This window comes from Oryza sativa, chromosome 1, assembly GCF_034140825.1.
Source record: "Oryza sativa Japonica Group chromosome 1, ASM3414082v1".
Classification (NCBI taxonomy): domain Eukaryota; kingdom Viridiplantae; phylum Streptophyta; class Magnoliopsida; order Poales; family Poaceae; genus Oryza; species Oryza sativa.
Genome location: NC_089035.1, coordinates 5,541,901 through 5,562,745, shown reverse-complemented (window position 1 = coordinate 5,562,745; position 20,845 = coordinate 5,541,901). Strand labels below are relative to the sequence as shown.

General features: G+C 44.0%; 3 protein-coding genes and 1 long non-coding RNA gene across 4 annotated transcripts; 3 read left to right on the top strand and 1 right to left on the bottom strand.

Moving 5' to 3' along the window:
* Nucleotides 1-2,319: 2,319 nt before the first annotated feature.
* On the top strand, nucleotides 2,320-3,681 carry LOC4327070 (protodermal factor 1). Its single transcript, XM_015788412.3, has 3 exons — nucleotides 2,320-2,476; nucleotides 2,555-2,996; nucleotides 3,088-3,681. Exons 1-3 carry the CDS (start codon nucleotides 2,341-2,343, stop codon nucleotides 3,413-3,415), a joined length of 906 nt encoding a protein of 301 aa, XP_015643898.1. The 5' UTR covers nucleotides 2,320-2,340; the 3' UTR covers nucleotides 3,416-3,681.
* A 4,943-nt stretch (nucleotides 3,682-8,624) lies between these two features.
* Nucleotides 8,625-9,925, top strand: LOC107278329 (early nodulin-like protein 18). Its single transcript, XM_015790447.3, has 2 exons — nucleotides 8,625-8,971; nucleotides 9,104-9,925. Exons 1-2 carry the CDS (start codon nucleotides 8,779-8,781, stop codon nucleotides 9,673-9,675), a joined length of 765 nt encoding a protein of 254 aa, XP_015645933.1. The 5' UTR covers nucleotides 8,625-8,778; the 3' UTR covers nucleotides 9,676-9,925.
* Nucleotides 9,926-11,651: 1,726 nt separating this feature from the next.
* Nucleotides 11,652-12,571, top strand: LOC4327069 (protein RALF-like 33). The gene has a single exon (XM_015790286.3). The coding sequence runs from the start codon at nucleotides 11,922-11,924 to the stop codon at nucleotides 12,360-12,362; it is 441 nt and encodes a 146-aa protein (XP_015645772.1). The 5' UTR covers nucleotides 11,652-11,921; the 3' UTR covers nucleotides 12,363-12,571.
* A 6,718-nt stretch (nucleotides 12,572-19,289) lies between these two features.
* On the bottom strand, nucleotides 19,290-20,360 carry LOC136351384 (uncharacterized). Its single transcript, XR_010734453.1, has 2 exons — nucleotides 19,673-20,360; nucleotides 19,290-19,552 (listed from the first exon to the last, which is right to left on the bottom strand). It is a non-coding gene; the product is annotated as an uncharacterized lncRNA (long non-coding RNA).
* Nucleotides 20,361-20,845: the final 485 nt, after the last annotated feature.

Below are 20,845 nucleotides of genomic sequence, written 5' to 3'. Positions count from 1 at the left end.
TCCGAGAATGTTGTGCTCTAGAGAGTGACAAATTGACAATCCCTTTGCACTGTTTCTTTCTCTTTTTTTTCTTTTGCAATTATATGACAGACAGACGCATACGCAATGACTGTATCCTTTAACATATGCTCATAGAGATGTAAACCATCGGCACATTTCTGATCCAATTGAATTCCTTTAAGGTCCATTTGCACGTGCGTAATATTCATAAGCATCAGGATTTGAACCCCGATAAGTTTAGTCATACACATCCATAACTCCACCACCACACTACTGGTGCTCCCCTCCCCCAGGTCCACTAAATCTTTCCTATTCTTGCTATATATGCTTGATTCACTGTTGTTATTTTGATTTGTCACGGAATTTATCACCTTTGTTCTTGATAATTTGTCTTTCTTTCTTTCCTTTTTGTATTCAAGCTATAATGGGATGCAGAAATTTAAAACAACCACGCATGATATTTACGGTAAAAAAATATAATGTTTGCTGTGAACCGTATTACTGCATATCTCACAACATGCATGTTACTGTACTGCTACAAATTAAAATAGCCATAATTGTTCCAAACACAGGCCCAGAGCTTTGCAAATGAAAACAAAAGCCCCAAAACAACACACATATATATGTGGAGCCCAGAACCAGACGACCACGTACGCAGTAAGCAACAAGCAAGCGAACAGCACTACAGCTAACCTTCATTAACTTGATCTGCATCAATGGCTCATGGTGGCTCTTCTAGTACAGACCGATGGCGACGCCAAGTCATCAAGATCTCACGACCAGCACACAGGAACGTCAACTTGCTGTCGATCTGCAGGATCAATGAAACTCCTACTTAATTTGCTAACTTAGGACAGCCATTTCAGTAGTGTAATGCAGTTAATACTCCCCCAATAACAAAATATAAGCATTTCTACACGGTCTATTTATAGAGCTTCTGACAGCTACAATTTCTCTTATAATTAAATGTCTCTAGGTTATTTAGCAAACACTAGGGGTTGAGAAATGGAAAAAAATTTCCATTTCAATCACTTGAGTGATCCAAATTTGAATGTTTAAATTTCTTAGATTTCCCTACCAAGCACCTAATTGGCGAAAAATGTATTGATTTCCGTGCATTAGAATCAATGCCTCTGAAGTATTTATAGTGCCATACAAATTTGAAATCTAAAAATATTATATTTTGAAATGGAGGGACGTATTTTGTGTAAGCATCAGTCAACATATGTATAGGTGGATTGATATTTCAGTCCGAAGAATTGGATGTAATTTGACAGATTCTGTAGTGAAATACATATATAACTGAAAACTAAAGCAACTCTGTTTTTTATTTAGAAAAATGGACTAAAATCCGATCTCCACGTCTAAACTGGTTTATTATCACCCGTCACGGATAACTATTAGTATCGACTGATAGGGACATGACACAGGTGAGTTTTTCACATAAGCGATCATTCTCCTATGATCAAATACCCACCACCCGTCACATATACAAGGGTTACGAACGGTTGCAGCTCTAATTGAGGGCTTTGTTTAGTTCATGAAAAGAAAAATTTTTTGTGTCACATCGGATGTTTGACCGGATGTCGGAAGGGGTTTTCGGACATGAACGAAAAAACTAATTTCATAACTCGCCTGGAAACCGCGAGACGAATCTTTTGAGCCTAATTAATCCATCATTAGCACATGTGGGTTACTGTAACACTTATAGCTAATCATAAACTAATTAGACTCAAAAGATTCTTCTCACGATTTCCCCTCTAAATGTGCAATTAGTTTTTTTAATCTATATTTAGTGCTCCTTGAATGTGTCCAAAAATTAATGTGATGTTTTTTAGGAAAAAATTTAAGGAACTAAACCAGGCCTTAGTTGTGCGCGGTTGTGCCTTACTAGATCAAGACTCCATGGGACCGAGCTAGCATGGTGTTCAAGCGTGCTTAATTTGGTCAATGTGACCAGTAGAAGACCAGTCTTGCTCAAAATTGACAACTCATGGAAATGGACGCATACACGAAGAGGAGAAAAGGCTGAACAAAATGAGAGCTTGGCCTCAAGAAGCAAAGAAGTTAAAGCCATAGGAGAAGATGAGCACAGACGAGTCCAGCTAGGTATTGCTAGCTAGCTTGACCATGGCTAGCTTCTCTTGGATGCAAAGAGAGAAGAGAGAGGCAGCAATGAATGCCCTCCCCAACCACCCGCTGTGTCATCTGCGACCTCAATTTAAGCTCACCATCAATTCCCATGGCGCCAGCTAGCTAGCCACTCTGTTGTTTCCCCCTCCCCCGCTATTTATAGCCGCGCTGTCCTTCCCACGCTTCACTCCACCACCACCACCCCCCATGGCGGCAGCAAGGATGAAGAACACCACCATGGGTTGCGCCTTCCTGCTCGCCGCGTTCGCCATGGCCGCCGCCTTCGTCCCCGTGGCCGAGTCCAGGACCACCCCCGTGGAGAAGACGACCACCACCCAAGCAGGTACGCACGTTCATGGCGTAGAGAGCTTGCATTCTTCCATGGTTGGTTTGAGTGGTAATGTGTGTTGTTCGATTACAGAGGATGGTGTCAAGAAGCCGGACTGCGTGCCGGCGTTCGACCCGCGCTCGTTCCCCGGCCACGGCGGCACCACGACTCCGACGCCGATCCCGGGCCACCACGGCGGCGGCGGCTCATCCGGGACCACGCCGTCGCACGGCGGCGGCCCCTCCGGGGGCGCGTTGCCTTCCCCGTCCCACGGCGGCGCGGCGCCGTCCCACGGAGGAGGGTACGGGGCTTCCCCGCCGGTGACGCCCTCCCCTGGCGGCGGCTACGGCGGCGGCTCCCCGGCGCCGTCCCACGGTGGCGGCGCCTACGGGAGCTCCCCTTCCACGCCTTCTGGCGGCGGCTCCTCCCCGACGCCGTCCCACGGTGGCGGCGCGTACGGCGGCGGCGGAGCTCCGGCGACACCGGCGTCGCACGACGGCCACGGCCTCATCCCCACCACCCCCGGGACATGCGAGTAAGCCACGTGGCACCTCACAAAAAAAATACTCCATTAAATTTCGTTGCTAATTTAGTCGCTGACGAGTGGGGCCCCTCCATGCGTGCAGCTACTGGAGGTCGCATCCGATGGAGATGTGGTCGGCGCTGGGGCGGTGGCCGAGCTCGGTGGGCCACTTCTTCGGCTCCGGCTCCGGCGGCGCTGGAACGGGGATGAGCATCCAGGACGCGCTGGCCAACACCCGCGGCGACGGCGCCGGCGAGCTGATGCGGGAGGGCGCCGCCGCGCTGCTCAACTCGATGACCCGCTCCGGCTTCCCCTACACGGCCGAGCAGGTGAGGGACGCGTTCGCGGCGGCGGCGGGGGGAGGCTCCGACGGCGCCGCCGCGGCGCAGGCGGCGGCGTTCAAGAAGGCCAACGAGGGCGGCCGCGCGTAGACGACGACGACGACGTACGCAACGTACGCATCCGTGCATGCATGCATGGCTTAATTGTTTAATTAGGCGGGAAAATTAAAAAGTACGTGTGTTAAATTAGTTGTGTGGTTGATTTGATGGTGATGGTCTGGTTGTGTACGTGTGGTTGGTGTGTTTATGCGTGTAAAATCATGTGTAATCACTCTCGTGTTTAAGTTTTTTTTTTTTTGCTGTTTCAAATTCGATCGGTGGCAAATGAAGGAAGTGAGCTTATCCTTACATGGTTACTGCTGGTGAATATTTCTTCTGGATTTATTTTTTCGTGTTATACTATTCAACTGCAGTCATAAATTAAATTGTCTTGGACTGGTTCGGTGGAGGTGAATTGAAATTGACCGTACGTGAACCATTATAGGGCCGGATAAGTATCGCTCGAAGTGTCGTACGATACGAGTGAATTCTGGGCCATTTTTCCCCGTGCAAAGATGCCCTCCGGTTAGAGGAAAAAGTCCATATTACACAACGTTTTCTTAGTTATTACCAATATTGATTCATATTTATGTCCCAAACAGTTTCGATGGTGATTTTATCATAAGTGGTTGACTATTGAAACCCATATGTCAAATGTGAGAAGTTAAGAAATGTCTATTTAGGAGAGTAAGATTACGAGAAACAGCTTGTTAGTAGCCATCTTTGGTAATATGAAAAGACTATTTTTTCAGCTTATGCCTTCTAGTTCATTTTCTGAATAGTACATCTATATCTTTTGAAACTGTAGACGAAACACTGATTATTTTAGTGAGCTTCTAATTTTGATAGAAGCTACAGCTGCCAAAAACTAAATGACATTGAGACCTTTGCACTTAACCCACATAGCGTTGGCCCCCACCTTCAACACATACATTATTTGTACTATCCTTGTCATATTCATTGAACTAAGTCGCATCATACGTAATATATCATTTTAAGCTCCGCTCTCCTTATATTGGAGAGACTTGTTTGGGGGTTGGCATTGGTTTTTCCAACGAGACTGATTTCGAGAATCTGAACATGAGCGGTAGATTGAACACCCACACAATCTCGATTTGACATAATAACACTTCTCATGTGGACAAGAGGAACAGAGCAACTAGAACACATAGTTATCGATATGTTAGGCTACGACTTAAACATAGATTCTTTTACCCAAGTGATCGGGACTCGTAGAAGTATCTAATATGATTAAGAGGGGACAGAGCTCGGACCTGCAGTCTCCAGTTCTCATGAGCTTGATGGGAAACTTTAATTTCTCCTGAAATTTTCCAATTTTACCAAAAGAAATTCAAATCTGGGGAAAAAGGGGTCCAAAATGCAAACTTATTGAGGCCGAAATATTCTGAAAATTTCGAAATTCTTTGCCTTTCGGCGACACATATAGAACCCTACACATATAACCTTCAGAGATCATTATCATTATGCGCTTCTACGCAAGGGGCCGGAATCACCAAATTAACACAACAATTAATCAGGCAGGCAGGCAATCACGTAGTGAAAGGAAAATAATGACGCCAGAGCCACTACGATCAACGACGCCTGCAGCAACGTCGACACCGACGCCACCCGCGACTCCACCTTCGTCCTCGCCTACTCCGGTGCCTTCTTCGACCGGCGAGCGCCTCATCTGTCACCAATTAGCCAAGTCAGCTGCCATACTTGTTACTTTCTCCGTTTCATAATGTAAGTCATTCTAGCATTTTCTACATTAATATTGATGTAAACGGAGGAAGTACGTACGTACTCCGTAGTAATTAGCTAGGGTGATGGGCCCGGCTACTACCAATTCTCTGAACTCAATATATAGGTTCTTTGTCAAACATATGGGCCATGTAAATAGGGTTAATTTACCATACATCTCAGTTTGGATTGGCCTGGCCCAAACTAGTAGGGAAAGAAACAGCCTTGGTTCTTGGGAGAAGGTCAGGCCTGCTAGCTCAGGCTTGAGCTCGGTGCCACTAAGCTCATAAACCAAACGAGCCGAGCCCAAACTTTGTGTGCTGGGCTCGTTAAGCTTGGTGCGAGGGCCTTGCGATGGAGCTCCTCCCCTAGGCTCCTTTAGTTTATCCCTATCTCCTCTAGCTCATTCCTTGGATACCGTAGGTTTCTTTTTTCGCGAGCGCGTAAAAGGATTGCACGCCAATATATTAGAAGAAAAGAGTTATAGTTACACGACGCAATTAGCCAGACCGGCTTACGCCAAGGGAAGGGGAAAAAACAAAGGAAAAAGTACGAATTACCCCCTGAAGTATTGGGTGAGTACGAATTACCCCCCTAAACCTGAAGACCAGTAATTTTTCACCCTCAACTATCGATCTCGGATGAAACCCCCCCCCCCCCCCCGAACAGCTTTGCAAGCGGTTTTGGTATACGTGGCTGCCCAGTTAGCAATTCTTTTCTTTTTAAATCAGCGAGCCCCACATGTTAGTCTCTCACCCTCTCTTTTACTCCTCACCACTCTCTCTCTCTCTCTCTCTCTTCTCTCCCTCCCTCACCTTGAGGACGGCGGCGAGCAGAGCTTGGAGCGGTGGAGCTCGGGACAGCGGGAGGAGCTCAGACGATGGCGGGCGGAGTGGGCGGCGGTGAAGACGGCGCACGCAGCCACCGGCGCATAGGACGGCGGTGAGGGCGGAGTGGGCAGCGACGAAGAGACCACCCGCAGCCACTGGTGCTCAGGACGATGGTGAGCGGAGCTTAGGGGCGAGGGGCAGCAGAGCTCGAGGCGGCGGAGGAGGGGGCAGCAGAGGGGGCGGCGGGAGGAGGGGGCGGCGGAGTGGGCGCCCGCAGCTGGCGGCGAGCGGCTCGTCGAGGCAACGGAGGGGACGCCCACAGCCAGTGACGCTTAGGGAGGTAGAGGGGGCAGCGGAGCAAGCAGAGGACGGCGATGGGCGGAGCTCGGGCGGTGGGAGGAGGAGGCAGTGGAGGGTGCGGAGGAGCTTGAAGCGGCGGGAGGAGGGGTAGTGAAGGGGACGGCGGAGCTCGAAGCGGCGGGAGGAGGAGGCAGTGGAGGGGACGGCGGAGGATGGAGCTCGAGGTGGTGGTGGGGGTGCCTGTAGCCGACAGCGCGCGGCTCGTCAAGGCAATGTTGGGGACGCCTGCAGCCAGTGACGCTCGAGGAGGTGGAGAAGGCGGCGGAACGAGCCAAGGGCGGCGGCCGGCGGAGCTTGGGCGACGGAGGAGGCGCTCGCTGCCGCCGGCACGCGAGCCGTAGGCACCAGCATCTGATGAGAGAGAGGGGGGTGAGAGGGAAAGAGATAGAGAGAAGAAATATCTGACAGGTGGGCCCTATTGTTTTTTTAATAAAAAAAATTGCTGACTGGACTGCCACGTAGACCAAAACCGCTTGCAAAGTTGCTCGGGGGAGTTTTTCATCTGGTATCGATAGTTGAGGGTGAAAAATGTCTGGTTTTTGGGTTTTAGGGGGTAATTCATACTCACCCAATACTTCAGGGGGGTAATTTGTACTTTTTCCAAGAAGCTGAAGCTTAAAAAACTATGACGGCTAAACACAAACTCCAAGCAGCGGAAAGGGGCCGAGCCATGTTGTACTCCCAACAAGTCCCCAAAAGTGGCAATGCCAGCTAAAGACCACAAATGGCCCTCTGAGTGGATGGACTCCAGAACCACTGAGACCGAAGAGAGCGCAGAGTCGAAAACCCTAGAGTTCCGTTCCTTCCACAGCTGCCAAGAGACTAGGAACACCAGGGAGTCGAAGCCGGCCAGCGCGGAGATGCTCAGGTAAGCAGGCCCTGGAGGATGGCCACCAGTCCTAGAACTAGCTGCCACGGGGGGAGAGAGGGCAGCCCAGCTAGGCGGCGACAGCACATGGAGTCAGACCTGATGAGCAAACACACAGTCGAGGAGGATGTGGTACCGCATGTTCCTTTAGCTCCTCCTCCTCCCGGTTATTGGCTGCTCTAGTTCATTCCCTTGCCTTCTTTTGGCAGAGGCTTTCGAACCCTCGCGAGCCAATTGAAGCCAATAAACTATAGCCGAGCCAAGCTTCTGCCCTAGCTTGTTTTGGTAATCGAGCCAATCTTTGACACCAGGGAGCTTTTACAAGTTTTCAAGCCCTAGCATATGGTGTACTTACTAGGTTGTTTGATATGTTGCATGAATCAATGGTAATATCAAAATTTCGTAAGGTAAAAGATATCGATGATACGATTTGGTTCTAAGTCCTAGTAAATTTTGGTGGAGTTAATTAGAGTGTGAATTTCTAAAGTTACCAAAATTTGATGGAGTAACTATAGCAAAAACATGTTTGGTCTATTACTTACCAAGATTCCATATGTTAGAATTTGTAATTTATTCGAACAAAGGGACCCCTGTTGTAACATAAACCAATAGTAGTTCTCAAGTGTAAACAAAGAAGAAAAATGTCCGTATTGATTCTCAAAGCCCTTATAATGTCCCCATAGAGGTCTATTGATAGCCATAAGATTAGGTTTTACATATGCTTTTATATGTTTACTCTTTGATGGGGACAGTTATAAGAATGTCATAGTACTCTCATGTCTCATTGGTTTTATTGGACTTATGTTAAGTCTTAACAGGCCTTGGTCTACTCTATATAGGGCCTTGCTCTGAAGATCGCCTGGTAGGCCGGCTACAAGATGGTCTCGGCCATTTTAATGGGCTTAGCCATCACCATCTTCATGGGTATTCGCCAAATGGGTGCTCATGGCTCTGGCTTCGTCCTTTCCACCAGCCTTTGTACCGAACGAAGGGGAGTGAGGCCGCCAGCCTGCCTCGAACAAACCCTAGATAACACGTGACAAAAAGCCCACCCCACATCTTATATTTACTTAAACCATTGGATCAGCTTTGAGATTCGTGATACTCTCGCAACCCTAATTCCCACCCCCACCTTCGATCCCTCCCCCACGCCGCCACTCCTCCGCCGCCACCACCGCCGCCACAATTTTTTGTCAAATGAAGTTAAAACAATTCCATTGAACAAATCGAATATACTCCTAGGATGCTACTGGTACATTTACAGCCTTCCATAGGCAAAACCCCCCTCACCAAGGAATGGTGTGTGTAACTCCTCCATGACAGCTTTACCCAGTAGCTTGAAACGGCTGTCACAGCTAATTGCTCCACCACGAATTCATTGATCCAACGGTAACCTACAAACATTCTTGTGTATATATACACGACAACACGATCACGCACTCCTTAGTTCGATCGTGTCTCTCTCCTCACCTCACTCGCGGACGCTTCGTCTTCTCTACACGGATCAAGCAGCTAATCCACCATAGATCTCTCTCTCTCTCTCTAGTCCGGCGTGTGTAGTGGTGTACTAGCTAGCTAGCTACTAGTAGAAGCGTACGCGTAGTGGAAAGGCAATGACGCGGCGTGTCGCCGGCGTGGCTGCGGCGGCGGCGGCCGTCGCCGCCGCCGTCGTGGTTCTTGCGGCGGCGAGCTGCTGCGAGGCGCGCGACTTCTACGTGGGAGGGCGCGACGGGTGGACGACCAACCCCGCCGAGCCGTACAACCGGTGGGCGGAGCGCAACCGCTTCCAGGTCAACGACCGCCTCGGTACGTACGCGGATTCGCCCGAATATTCCGGCGATCGATCTCGCCGGCGGCGTGCGTGTTCGTTTGTGTGTTCGTGTCGATCGACCCTGTCGGAATTTTTTGTTAAATTTGGCGCGTTTACGGTTATTGCAGTGTTTAGGTATAACAAGGAGGACTCGGTGGTGGTGGTGAGCCAGGGCCACTACGACGGCTGCAACGCCACCGACCCGCTCCTCCGCGACGCCGGCGGCGACTCCACCTTCGTCTTCGACAGCTCCGGCCCCTTCTTCTTCATCAGCGGCGACCCCGCCCGCTGCCAGGCCGGCGAGCGCCTCATCGTCGTCGTCCTCGCCGTCCGCGGCAACGCAACCGCCACGCCTACCACCCCCTCGCCGCCGCCGCCGCCAACCGTTCCGGCGGCCCCCACCCCACGCCCGTCTCCGCCGCCGCCGGCCGCGGGAACGAACGGCACGGCGAGGGCGCCGTCGCCACCCGTTCCAGCACCGGCCCCTGCAGGCTCGCCGCCGCCGCCGCCACCTCCTCCGGCTGGGGGAAACTTCACGGCGCCGTCTCCGGCTGGAGGGATGAACTTCACGGCGCCGGCGCCGGGGACGAACGGGACGGCGGCGCCGCCGCCGCGGCCGTCGTCGGCGCCATCAGTGAGGGGTGGTGCCTTGCTGATGCTGCTCGTCGTCGCGACAGCCGGAGCAATGGCTCTCGTTTGATTTGTTGGTCGAACGGTCTAGCCTAGCTAGTTGCAAATTATGTTTCCTTTTTTGCATGCATTGTGTTTTTGTTTTTGTTGGTAATTCGTGTCAGTTTGCGTTTGAATTCGGTAGGATTTGATCATCGGGCCAAAATAATTCAGATTGTTGCTTTGCTTAGTCGTCAAAATTAATCTCTCATCTGTAGCAAGTGGAGATATATGTGTAATGTTTTGATTCATAGGTAATTGCATTAAAGAAATGTTGTTTATGCGTTTTTGCTCGATCAATCTTTACGTCTGCCTGATCTGTAAATCCGTCAAGTAGGGCAAGTAGCTGGTAGTAAATCTTAATTAATTCATATACATTCAATCCGATTTAACATCTCTTTAATTTTCTTCCATTTTAACGTAAAGTTGCCGTTTATCCTCCAAAATAGTACTGTAGGAGTTTCCTCGATAATTAATTGACATGAACACTAAAAACCCATATTCCCTTAAATTCCATAATATCCATAATCCATAGCACTCACTTAATTTGTGACTGCATGTTTCACCGTAGTACTACTAAATATTTGCTTATTAATGTATTGGATCATAAAAAATGATTATGTTATATATTTGTGGACAAATTTTCTGTCAGATGTAAATACAGTATGATTATAATGTAATTATATTATAACTTGTATCTAACTACAATGTAACTTGTATATAACTTAAGTATAATTTTAAACCGTTAGATTTACTTCAAGATTTGTACAAGTTGGGAAGAAAAAAAAGTATAGCACACATAGAGATGAGGAGAATCTGTCCGACCTGCGCTTTGCAAAAATAATATATTACATACAAATTGTAATGTAGTTATGTAAGTTACAATATAACTACAATGCGCTATATTTATATTTCATAAATATTTAGGAGAAAATTTGTCACCGATTGTATAGCTAGACCCAACAAAAAATGAGGTCCAATATGAATATGTAACTGGTCGAATACACACAAGATTGAGGCCCATTAAGGCCCAAAATGGTGAAGCCCATTTCCTCCAGTGATAAATAAAGCCCATCGTGTAATGGGCCCGTCCCAAAATTAGCCTTCGAACACTAATTCACAGGAGGTATTCCGTGATGTTTCAGCTAATGTTTCACTAGGTCATTTTAAAGTGTTGCACATGGTATTATTTTGATGTTATACCAGGTACTTTGTGATGTTTTAGTAGGCATTTTGTGGTGTTTCAACAGTTACTATAATATAAAATTGTTTCATATATAATATAAAAATGTTTCATATATATTATTATGTTGCACTATTTCATTTGTAAATGTTGCACATGGTATTCTTTTGGGTGTTTCAGCAAATACTATATTTTTTTATCAACAATGACAACTGATTTAAAAATATTTCAATAAAATTAAGTATATGCCAAATATATATGTTGTATGCTTTGTATGATTTTGTTTATGTTTCATTGATAGTTAATGTCTTGTGTACTGTTTATAATTGTTGCAGTCAATAATTTTTTTATATATTGTATTTCACTGAAACGTTTCATGAAGTGCGCTGAAACATTTTTACATAGGTGATGAAACATTTTTATAAGTAGTGAAACAATGAATTTTTTTTGACACACGTGGTATGTGTATATGTGTTTGTCGAAATATAACTATGTGAGATCTTGTCACAAAGATTTAATTATAACGAATGTAAATATGTAATGGAATCATATCTTGCATATGTATTTTAGGAGAAAAAGTAGTTTAAAACACATAAAAAGCAAGGACGTGTAGTATGAAAAGGAATTGGAGACATAGTAGTGAGATAGCACGTCACTGACCTGCATGTAACAAATAAAGACAAAGCAACGCAGCAAGCATCCAAATGCACATGCGCGAAGCAACAGGGCAACCATCCGATATTTGGTGCAATATCGGACGTCCGCGCCGTAGCTCTCTCCCAGGTCGAGGCATGCATGGCAGAGACCGCCGCCGCGCGTCGCGGCGGCACCGGCCACCCCAGCGTGCGGCCGCCCTGGTTCGTCTCCCCTCCCCTCCATCCCGCCGCCTCTCCTCCTTATCCCCTCCATCTTCTCCGCCGCCTCCTCGTCTCCCTCCTCCTTCAAAGCCAACCAAGATTTCATCAGGGTAGGCTCGCGTACATCGCGCGCGGAGGGAGATCGATCGTTCGTTCGTCCTACTCGTATCCATCGATCGGAAGAATCCCAGTCGCCGGCGCCCAAGAAACACACCGAACGCTCAGGTGATCACAGGCATGGCGCCGCCTCTCCTCCGCGGCGTGCCCGTGCTGATCGCGCTCGTCGTCATGGCGGCGGTGGCCTTGCTCCCGGCCGCGGCCGCCGACGACATGGGCGGCGTGGTGGCGTCGGCGTCGGGGCGGAGGAAGATGGCGGCGGCGGCGGCGACGTGCGACGGCGCCGTGGGGGAGTGCGACGTGGACGACGAGGAGGAGGTGGAGGAGATGGCGCTGATGGGGGCGGCGGGCGCCGCCTCCGGGGAGACGCTGATGCGGCGGTCGCTGGCGGCGCGGCGGCCGACGAACAGGTACGTGAGCTACGCGGCGCTGGACGCCAACAAGGTGCCGTGCAACAAGCGCGGCCAGTCCTACTACCAGAACTGCGCCTCGCAGAAGGCCGCCAACCCCTACCGCCGCGGCTGCTCTGCCATCACCCGATGCGCTCGCAATACCAACTGATCATCTCCTCTTCCTCCGCCGTCGCCGCCGTCGTCGCCATCGCCGCCGGCGGCGGCGGCGGTGGCGGCGAATACGCTGCTGTCATAAGTGTATGTACATATCGACTCAATCCAAAGCGTATGTGATGAGCAACTGCTGCTGCTGCTGCTAAAAAATCTTCAGTGCTAAAATATCTATACAAGTGGTAGCATGCATTCTATTATTTGTCATCATCGAATTAATTGCGTTTTCAAATGTTGGGGAAATATTTTTTTTGAAGAGAATGTACTGAGGATCAGTTCATGCATGTTTCTCGGTTGCACTATTGAAAAAAGAGAGAATTTAAGCGGGCCAATTTTACAGGAGTTTTTTTGAAGGCCCGGATAATGGGCTTTGTTGATGGGCCGGGCCACACGGGAACATTTACAGGCCTTTAGTTGCTGACCTGAAAGCACCATTTTTCTTGTTCTTTTTACTGCCTCTAATACTTGTTGCTTTGAGTTTTTTTTAATTTTTGATCTTTTGTCTTATTTAAAAAATTATGGAATTATTATTTATTTTGTTTGTGATTTGTTTTATTATCGAAAGTACTTTAAGTATGACTTCTCTATTTTTATATTTGCACTAATTTTTTAAATAAAACGAATGGTCAAACGCTATAAGAAAAAAAGTCAAAGCGACTACTAATTTGGGACGAAAGTAGTATATCAACCTTGCTTAATCTGATCGAAACTGTTACTTCCATCCCAGAATCGTCCCAGAATATCCAATAAGTTAATCCGTACTCCCTCCGTCCAAAAAAAATTCTAATTTTAAAGATGAATCGGGATACATTTGTATCCACATTCATCTCTAAAATTGAGTTTTTTCTGGGATAGAGAGAATACGAAATATGATACAGTATATCCTAACACTATGTCCATATTTATAGTACTAAATTAACTTATTCTAGGACAGGTGTACACCGGATCCCATTGCATGCTTTTTTTATATGAAAATTTTTACATATAAATTATCGTATAAAACTTCTTAAAATAGGCTGAAAACACACGTGCACTAAATACCAATCCCCTAATCAGAGTTGTTTATCGAATTCTGTCACCTCGCACAAGTGACAACCGTGTACTGAACATGCTCCTCCTGATCATTGCAATGGCAACATCAAAGTCACTTTTTTTAATCTCCCTTACCAAAAAAAAAAAAGGCCACACCTTTTTTCTATGGAAAAAGCCATGCTGTCACTTTGTCAGCGTCTAGTATGAATTCAGATTCAGACATTGCATGCAGATGCAGGACGCTTTCTCTGCTCCCATGTCCATCCAATCGCCCATGACAGACGCCCGTGTACATTCCTGCGTGCACTCAAGAACAAGCGCATGCATGCATGAACAAAAAAGACTCCTCATTAATTAATCACTAAAAAACTACTCCCTCCGTCCTCTAATATAAGGGATTTTAAGTTTTTATTTGCACTGTTTGACCACTTGTCTTATTAAAAAAATTTGGAATTATTATTTATTTTTTATGACTTACTTTATTATCCAAAGTACTTTAAATACAACTTTTCGTTTTTTATATTTGCACAAATTTTTTAAATAAAACGAGTGGTCAAACAATTGAAACAAAAACTTAAAATCCCTTATATTATAGGATAGAGGGAGTAGCTAAGTAGGCCCAAGAAAAAGGTGTTTAATCACAAAAAAAAACTAAGCTAAGTAGGTCCATATGATGTCTGTTTGTATAGTGTTAATTAAGTGTAGCTTGTGTTTTGTTGTTTTCTGCATCTGTTCTGCTCTCAGCCTCTCCTTCTAGCCTTGTTGAGATTATCATATTGATAGTATATCATAGCTTGGTTATGTTTAATTAGTCTCGATGGCCACTTGATTATTCAGCTCGATCGGCAGCAGTAGAAGCTACTCCAGTAGTTGACAGAACGACAGTAACTCACCTTGTTGATTTTCTACGGTGCTTGTAGCTGCAAAACTCTGCAATCAGTGACCACTGTGTTAATGTATATCTAAAGGTGATTATAGGTGAAAATTGGATGATGGTTTTGCGACTCTAATTGTTTCAGTTTTAAAAGCTGCATTGCCTGCATGCCTCCGTCCATCACGCTGACAGAGTTGAGACGAGAGAGTGTGCAGATAGATTCTCTCCTCCTTTTTCTCGAGCCTAAAGTCTGAACGCTACTGACTTTTTTTTCCAGAATATAAGCATTTATAGCACGAAAAAAATCTTGAGATAAAAATAATTTAAGAAAGTTTATGATTGATTAGAAAATAAAGTAGATAAAAAAATTAAATAAAGAATGATTTTAATTGGGTAAGAGAAGTGAGATAGGTGGAAAAATAACTTTATTTTAAAATAAATTATTATATTAAAATTAGCGAGTACATATTTTAAGTATATTTTGAAATAGAGGTAGCCTCGTCCTTTGTTTTCTCCGAGCTAGCTCCTCCTACATTGCACAGGAGTACAGTAGAAAACGCTGAGCTGGATTTCTTTTCTCGCCTCGGATATCGTGCCTGCCTGATTTCAGAGAGTGTTCATGCAATAATGTCTGAATTCTCTGAATTTCTGACGAAGAGAAAGAAAGCAAACGAAAGAAAGAGAAAAGAAAAGAAAAGTCTGGATGCGTGTGGGCAGCAGCGGGGGAGCCCACGATACAAATAGAGAGAGAGGGGGAGAGAAACACAACACTTCAAAAGTCAAATCACACACTGGCGCACGTTGAAAAGTACGTGCTTTTATTGTCCCATCTCCACGCTGATAGCATTGCCTACGGATCCTCTGCTATGCGTACCGCAGCTTGTGTACACGCAGGGTGTGTTTAGTTCACGCTAAAATTAGAAATTTTGTTAAAATTGAAATGATGTGACAAAAAAGTTAGAAGTTTGTATGTGTAGGAAAATTTTGATGTGATGGAAAAGTTGAAAGTTTGAAGAAAAATTTTAGAATTAAACTCGGCCGAAACTGAAAAGAGTACCGGATGCTGTTGTTGGAGCGTATCTGTCGATGCTCGATCATTTTCAGTGGAAGGACTAGATGAGTACTTCTTCTACCTAGCTAGTATCCGTCTTTTTTTCTTTTCTCATGCAAGGAGAAAAAAGATATGCCGATGTAGCCTCAAATATCTTTGTATTTTGTTATGAGATACTCTTGCATTTTTACGACTGTCTGATAGGCATGCTACATGTGATGCTCATTTGAGAGCATATAGGCTAGTATCATATGGATCAATTGTAATGCTCGTTTTCCATTGAGAATAGTTCATTGTGTTGTCTATGGCCAAGCCTCGAACCTTGAAAATTGAGCTAGATCTAATAGAGCATCTCCATATATAGCCTCAATTGATAAAGCATAAAATCAGTCTAGATTTGTTCGGTGAAAAATATATAGCCATTTTTCTACACTTATCATATTGAATTTATACCATAAATCAGCCATATTATACTCTCTATTCACACTATTTATATTGTAAGATGTTTTGGTTTGTTACAAGTCAGGCTTCTCTAATTTTGATTAAGTTCGTTAAAAAATACACTGCCATTTGCAACATGCAACATCAAAATAGTTTTATTAAACCCACCAAAAATGTGTTTTAATAGCATATTTCACTGGTTTCATATATGTTAATATATTTTTCTATTAACTAAGTGGAAGTTAAAATTTTTGAGTTAGTACATACCAAACAACTTAGAGCAAGCACTATAAGAGTAATTACTTTAAGCATTAGGTGTTACCTATAAAAAATACCACTTGCAATTATGTGATGAGGTAAAAGAGAGAAGTAAAGCCAACCCCTCATGTAAAGGATAAACCTTTATTTCAAGAGAGATGAAAGAAAATGATCAACAGATTAAGATCAAACGATCAAAATAAAATTATTATATATGTTGTATTGGGGCAAGCGTGGTAGAGATAAATTTTGTACTATATATTATATATCTTAATTAATGAGTAGATGATATCTAGGAAACTATACTTAGGGCTTGTACGAAACAAATTATAGAAAAGGAACCGGAATAGAAAAAAAACGTAAGAATATGATATGGTTGCACGTGGAAATGGAGGATAAGAAAAACAGAGGAATATATAGGATCGAATTTTCAGAACACAGGAATAGAAAATAGAGCATTAGAACACATGATTTTATCCTATAATAGCCAATGATAAAAAAGAAAGAGAGAGGTTGGAGTGGATGTTTAGAATTCCTGTGTGTGTTTACGGGAATGCTACAATATTCCTCTAAAATTCCTTTGTGTGATTCTTACAATCCGAACACATCAACGGTAGAAAAATCAAAGGAATCATTAATCTAAAAAAAATCCCGTGTAATAAACCCTTTAATCCGAATACGCTCTTATCGTTACAATACGGAAAAGTGAAGTCGTAGTACTCCCACGAAAGAAGGTACTCCACTGGTGTACTCCAATATGTGCGCACGCAGCAAATCATGCTCGTAGGCGGGAGCACCCCCGAGAAGAAAGCATGACGATTCCTTTCCTTGGGATCTGATTAGGGCACGCACACACAGACAAGGAGGAGCAGAGGAGGTCTTCTCCAAGTCAAGGGCCCATCCAGTTTTAAGCCGCCCCCAAATCCAATCCAATCCCCCCATGCCTTCACACCATGCATGCAAAACATATGCTGCCCACTACTCCGAGGTAACCTAAACCGACTGAAAATGTGGCAACTCATCCCACATTTTGCTATTCCTTTTCCTTTTCACCTCTTCCTGCTCTTCGATTCATTCCAGATTAATTTACAATATCATTTCTCTACTATTTAAAAAGCGCAATCATCCATCCTCCAAAAATTCAGAAAAAAACACCAAACAACCGCCCTTTAGGGGGGGAAATGGGACCAGTAGAAAAAAAAAAGAACATTACGGACAACCATTAGCCCTCCTGTAAAAACCATTGACACATCCCGTTTTAATGTACCGGTATACCCTAGTTTATTTAAGATGTGAGCCTCCAACGTGATGAAGAGTTTCACGAAGTTTAATTAATTTTTTTCAAAATTCAACACAAACCAAGCGGTTTAGGGTAGCTCCGAATTTCGTGCGGAGAGACTCAACGGAATTTGTGAATAATGTACGATGGACTTTCACTGAAAAAAAAAAAGCACCTCATGTGTATATAGTACTAGTAGTATGTTTTAGGCCCCGTTCGTTTACTTTGACCAGAGGATATTTTCAGCACACATAAAACGAGAAAACTTATTTAACACACGATCAATTAAGTATTAACTATTATAAAATTGAAAAATAGATTTATTTGATTTAAAAAAACAGCTTCTACATAGAACTTTTTTTTTTTTGCCAAAAACGCATATTTAACCTTTAAAAAGCACACTAACAATAAACGAGAAAGTTGAAGTTTAAAGTTGAGAAAAATAAATGGGCCTTATTAGGAGTTGATGGGATCCTTTTGGATTGTAGTTTGTTGAGATCTCTATAATAATTATGGTTAGTAGGAAACTGGGTAAAGCCGTAAAGGTGCAGCCTTTGAAACTACGAGACAAATATGGTGGAACTAATTAGAAACCATCATGCATGGGTGCTAATACATCTAGCAGGACTTTGAGGTCAATCCAACTGACTGACTGACTGGCCACTCGATCTTTCTAAATCTGCTTGACATGCTCCCTAATTATTTTTTGGTCGACTTAGTGCACTGCTGTGACAGTGACATGTGTGTGGAGATGATCAGCAATTCATTCTGAAATTGTAGCGATGTTATTGTGAGTAATTAACCTGTAATGGCAAAATCTACAAGTAACTGAACCATGGCAGTCGATATCAAAGATGGTAGTATGTTTTACTGCTAGCTGCACACAATGCTGATCTTGATTAATCATGATCGATGATTACAAAATCTTGTCTGTATGCACACACACATCGTAAGGAAAAGGACCACACGTACACTACGTACACATGAACTCGTATATACGTGAACACTCTCTTTGTAGACCCAACGACAAAGGCCATGTTTAGTTTCCCCCCTATTCCCAACTTTCCATCATATCATATCACATCAAAAACTTTTTTACACATATAAACTTCTAACTTTTTTTTTCTAAACTCCCAACTTTCTTCAAACTTCCAACTTTTTTCATGAACTAAACACGCCCAAACATAATTTGGTGTGTGTTCTGCTACTATCGACCCGTTACGAGGAGTTTGCAAACCGTCTATGGCCTAGTTCAGTTCCTCAAAAAAAATTTTCAAAAATATCACATCAAATCTTTGAATATATGCATAGAGCATTAAATATAAATTAAAAAAGAAACTAATTGCACAGTTAGGGAGAAATCGCGAGATGAATCTTTTAAGCCTAATTAGTCCATGATTAACCGTAAGTGCTACAATAACCCACATATGCTAATGACGGATTAATTAGGCTCAAAAGATTCGTCTCGCGGTTTCCAGGCAAGTTATGAAATTAGTTTTTCCATTCATGTCCGAAAACCCCTTCCAACATCCGGTCAAACATCCGATGTGATACCCAAAAATTTTGTTTTCGCAAACTAAACATGCCTATGTCACTACTAGAATTCACAAGTATCCCTAGAGCCAAAAACTCTAGGGAACAGCCAAAATACTCTAGGGATCGGGTTTCTCTAGAGTGAACCCTAGGGAATGGCCCCCTAGAGAAGCATTCTACGGGAACAAATTGGTTCCCTTGGGTTTTCTTGGTAGAATCTAGGGAAAGAAGCTTTCCACGTGTTCCAAAAGGTAGGGATTGAATGCCACCTGAACAGAAAAAATCCAACGTGGAAAGTGGTACAGCACCCTAGGGAACATTTTTATTGGAGTAGTTCATTTAGAAATTAATGCAGATTAATTTAGCTCTTGATTAATCGTTGATTAGTTTTATTTGTTTATTTTATTTCTTTTGCAAACAACCAGTAAGCATTCCAATCATATTTTCGTCAACTGTCTTGAACAAAAAATATATATACTGCATTACAAAGTTAATCTCAACAGTAAAAATTGGGAGTACATGCAGAGTTGCCCATCGAAAAACAAAAGAAAAAAACACACACACGCAGAGGGAGAGTACATCCAGAGTTGAAAATTGACGAACACTTAATAGATTGTGGCTTTGCTCTCTCAAAAGTCAAAATAAAACACAAATATAGCCTTCTGCAGTAGTTGTATCCAATTGAAATGGTACGTAATAGCACTTCCAGAAGTCATCAAGCTGCAAAATGAGTAGGAAGGTTGAAGAAAATAAGTACTTATGGAAATCTGTAGCTACATACGTGGGATTCTCTATTTGTTCAATATAATAAGCACATGATTTCTAGCTTTGATTACTAACCGCAGTAATATGATTCATTTATCAAGTTTTGCAAGCATAGCTCAAGTTCTTGACTTCTCGGCCTTACCGATCTGCATCAAGCACATAATTCATCAAAAATCAAAACTTCAAAATATGCACAGAAAAATATCTGCTCGAGTACCTTTGCTAAATGCTAACTAGAGAGCAGCTCGGCAACACCACGCTGCACAGGTCGCCGTGGCCTTGATTCACCCCTGTCCCGGCGTCGCCTCTCACCCGCAAACAGATGCAATCAGCCCACGCCCACCACGGCCTTCAGGAGTGCTGCTGCAACCACCCTCGAAGGTCGAAGCTCCTATCGATCTCTACTACTTGAGGGTAGATTTGGTGGTGGAGACTGGAGAGGGAGTTGATTTGGGGAGGAAGAGATGAAAGAACATGTTGAAGGAAGAACAAAGGGGAAAGTTTAGCAGCTTGGGGTACTTTATTACTTTCCAATGGAAAGAGAATATGGTGCACAGTCCAAATTTTGGATTCACAAGGCGGGAGAAACTATTACAACCTTTCCACGTGGTTGGTTTCTGAAAAAGTCAATGGACCCTGCCACCGTGGTTCTCCTATCAGTGCCAACTGTACTAGTTTCCCTAGGAGCAAGCAAAAACTCTAGGGATCATCTCAGTTCCCTTGAGTTTTAGTTTCGGCTCTAGGGAACTTATTATCCCCTTGGGTTCTAATTAGGGCTCTAGGGAACATTTGAAAACCCTAGGGACCCCGTGGAATTCCAGTAGTGTGTATACCTCCTCCACCTTTCCATTCTTTTTAATAAAGCTTGATCATTTTTTCTCATGAGGATCAACATGCTATACCGTGTTACGAAAATAGAATAAAAATTAGTGTTAACAACATATAATTCTTGAAATTATTGCACACATATCATGGAGAAAAATGAGCATGTTTCACATGAATCCATTCAAATGACAACTCTTGTGGACCCAATGACGACAGAATTTGGCGGGTTTTCTTTTAGGTACTATCAAGCTGTAAAAAGGAGTGTGCAAACCATCCATGCAACCTTGTATTTTTCAAAAAGCTTGATATTTTCCTATGGAGATCAAACTAATGCTAAGCATTGTTCAAAATAGAGCCAAAAAAATATTAAATAATTACATAAATTGTTCAACGCGTATTGTGAGCAAAAAGAAGCATGCTTCA

Excerpts from the sequence above, each read along its gene's own strand:
- LOC4327070 (XM_015788412.3), top strand. The coding sequence starts at position 2,341 with ATGGCGGCAGCAAGGATGAAGAACACCACCATGGGTTGCGCCTTCCTG. Across the intron at positions 2,477-2,554 it reads GACGACCACCACCCAAGCAG|AGGATGGTGTCAAGAAGCCG; the intron begins GTACGCACGTTC and ends GTTCGATTACAG. Across the intron at positions 2,997-3,087 it reads ACCACCCCCGGGACATGCGA|CTACTGGAGGTCGCATCCGA; the intron begins GTAAGCCACGTG and ends CCATGCGTGCAG.
- LOC107278329 (XM_015790447.3), top strand. The coding sequence starts at position 8,779 with ATGACGCGGCGTGTCGCCGGCGTGGCTGCGGCGGCGGCGGCCGTCGCC. Across the intron at positions 8,972-9,103 it reads CCAGGTCAACGACCGCCTCG|TGTTTAGGTATAACAAGGAG; the intron begins GTACGTACGCGG and ends CGGTTATTGCAG.
- LOC4327069 (XM_015790286.3), top strand. The coding sequence starts at position 11,922 with ATGGCGCCGCCTCTCCTCCGCGGCGTGCCCGTGCTGATCGCGCTCGTC.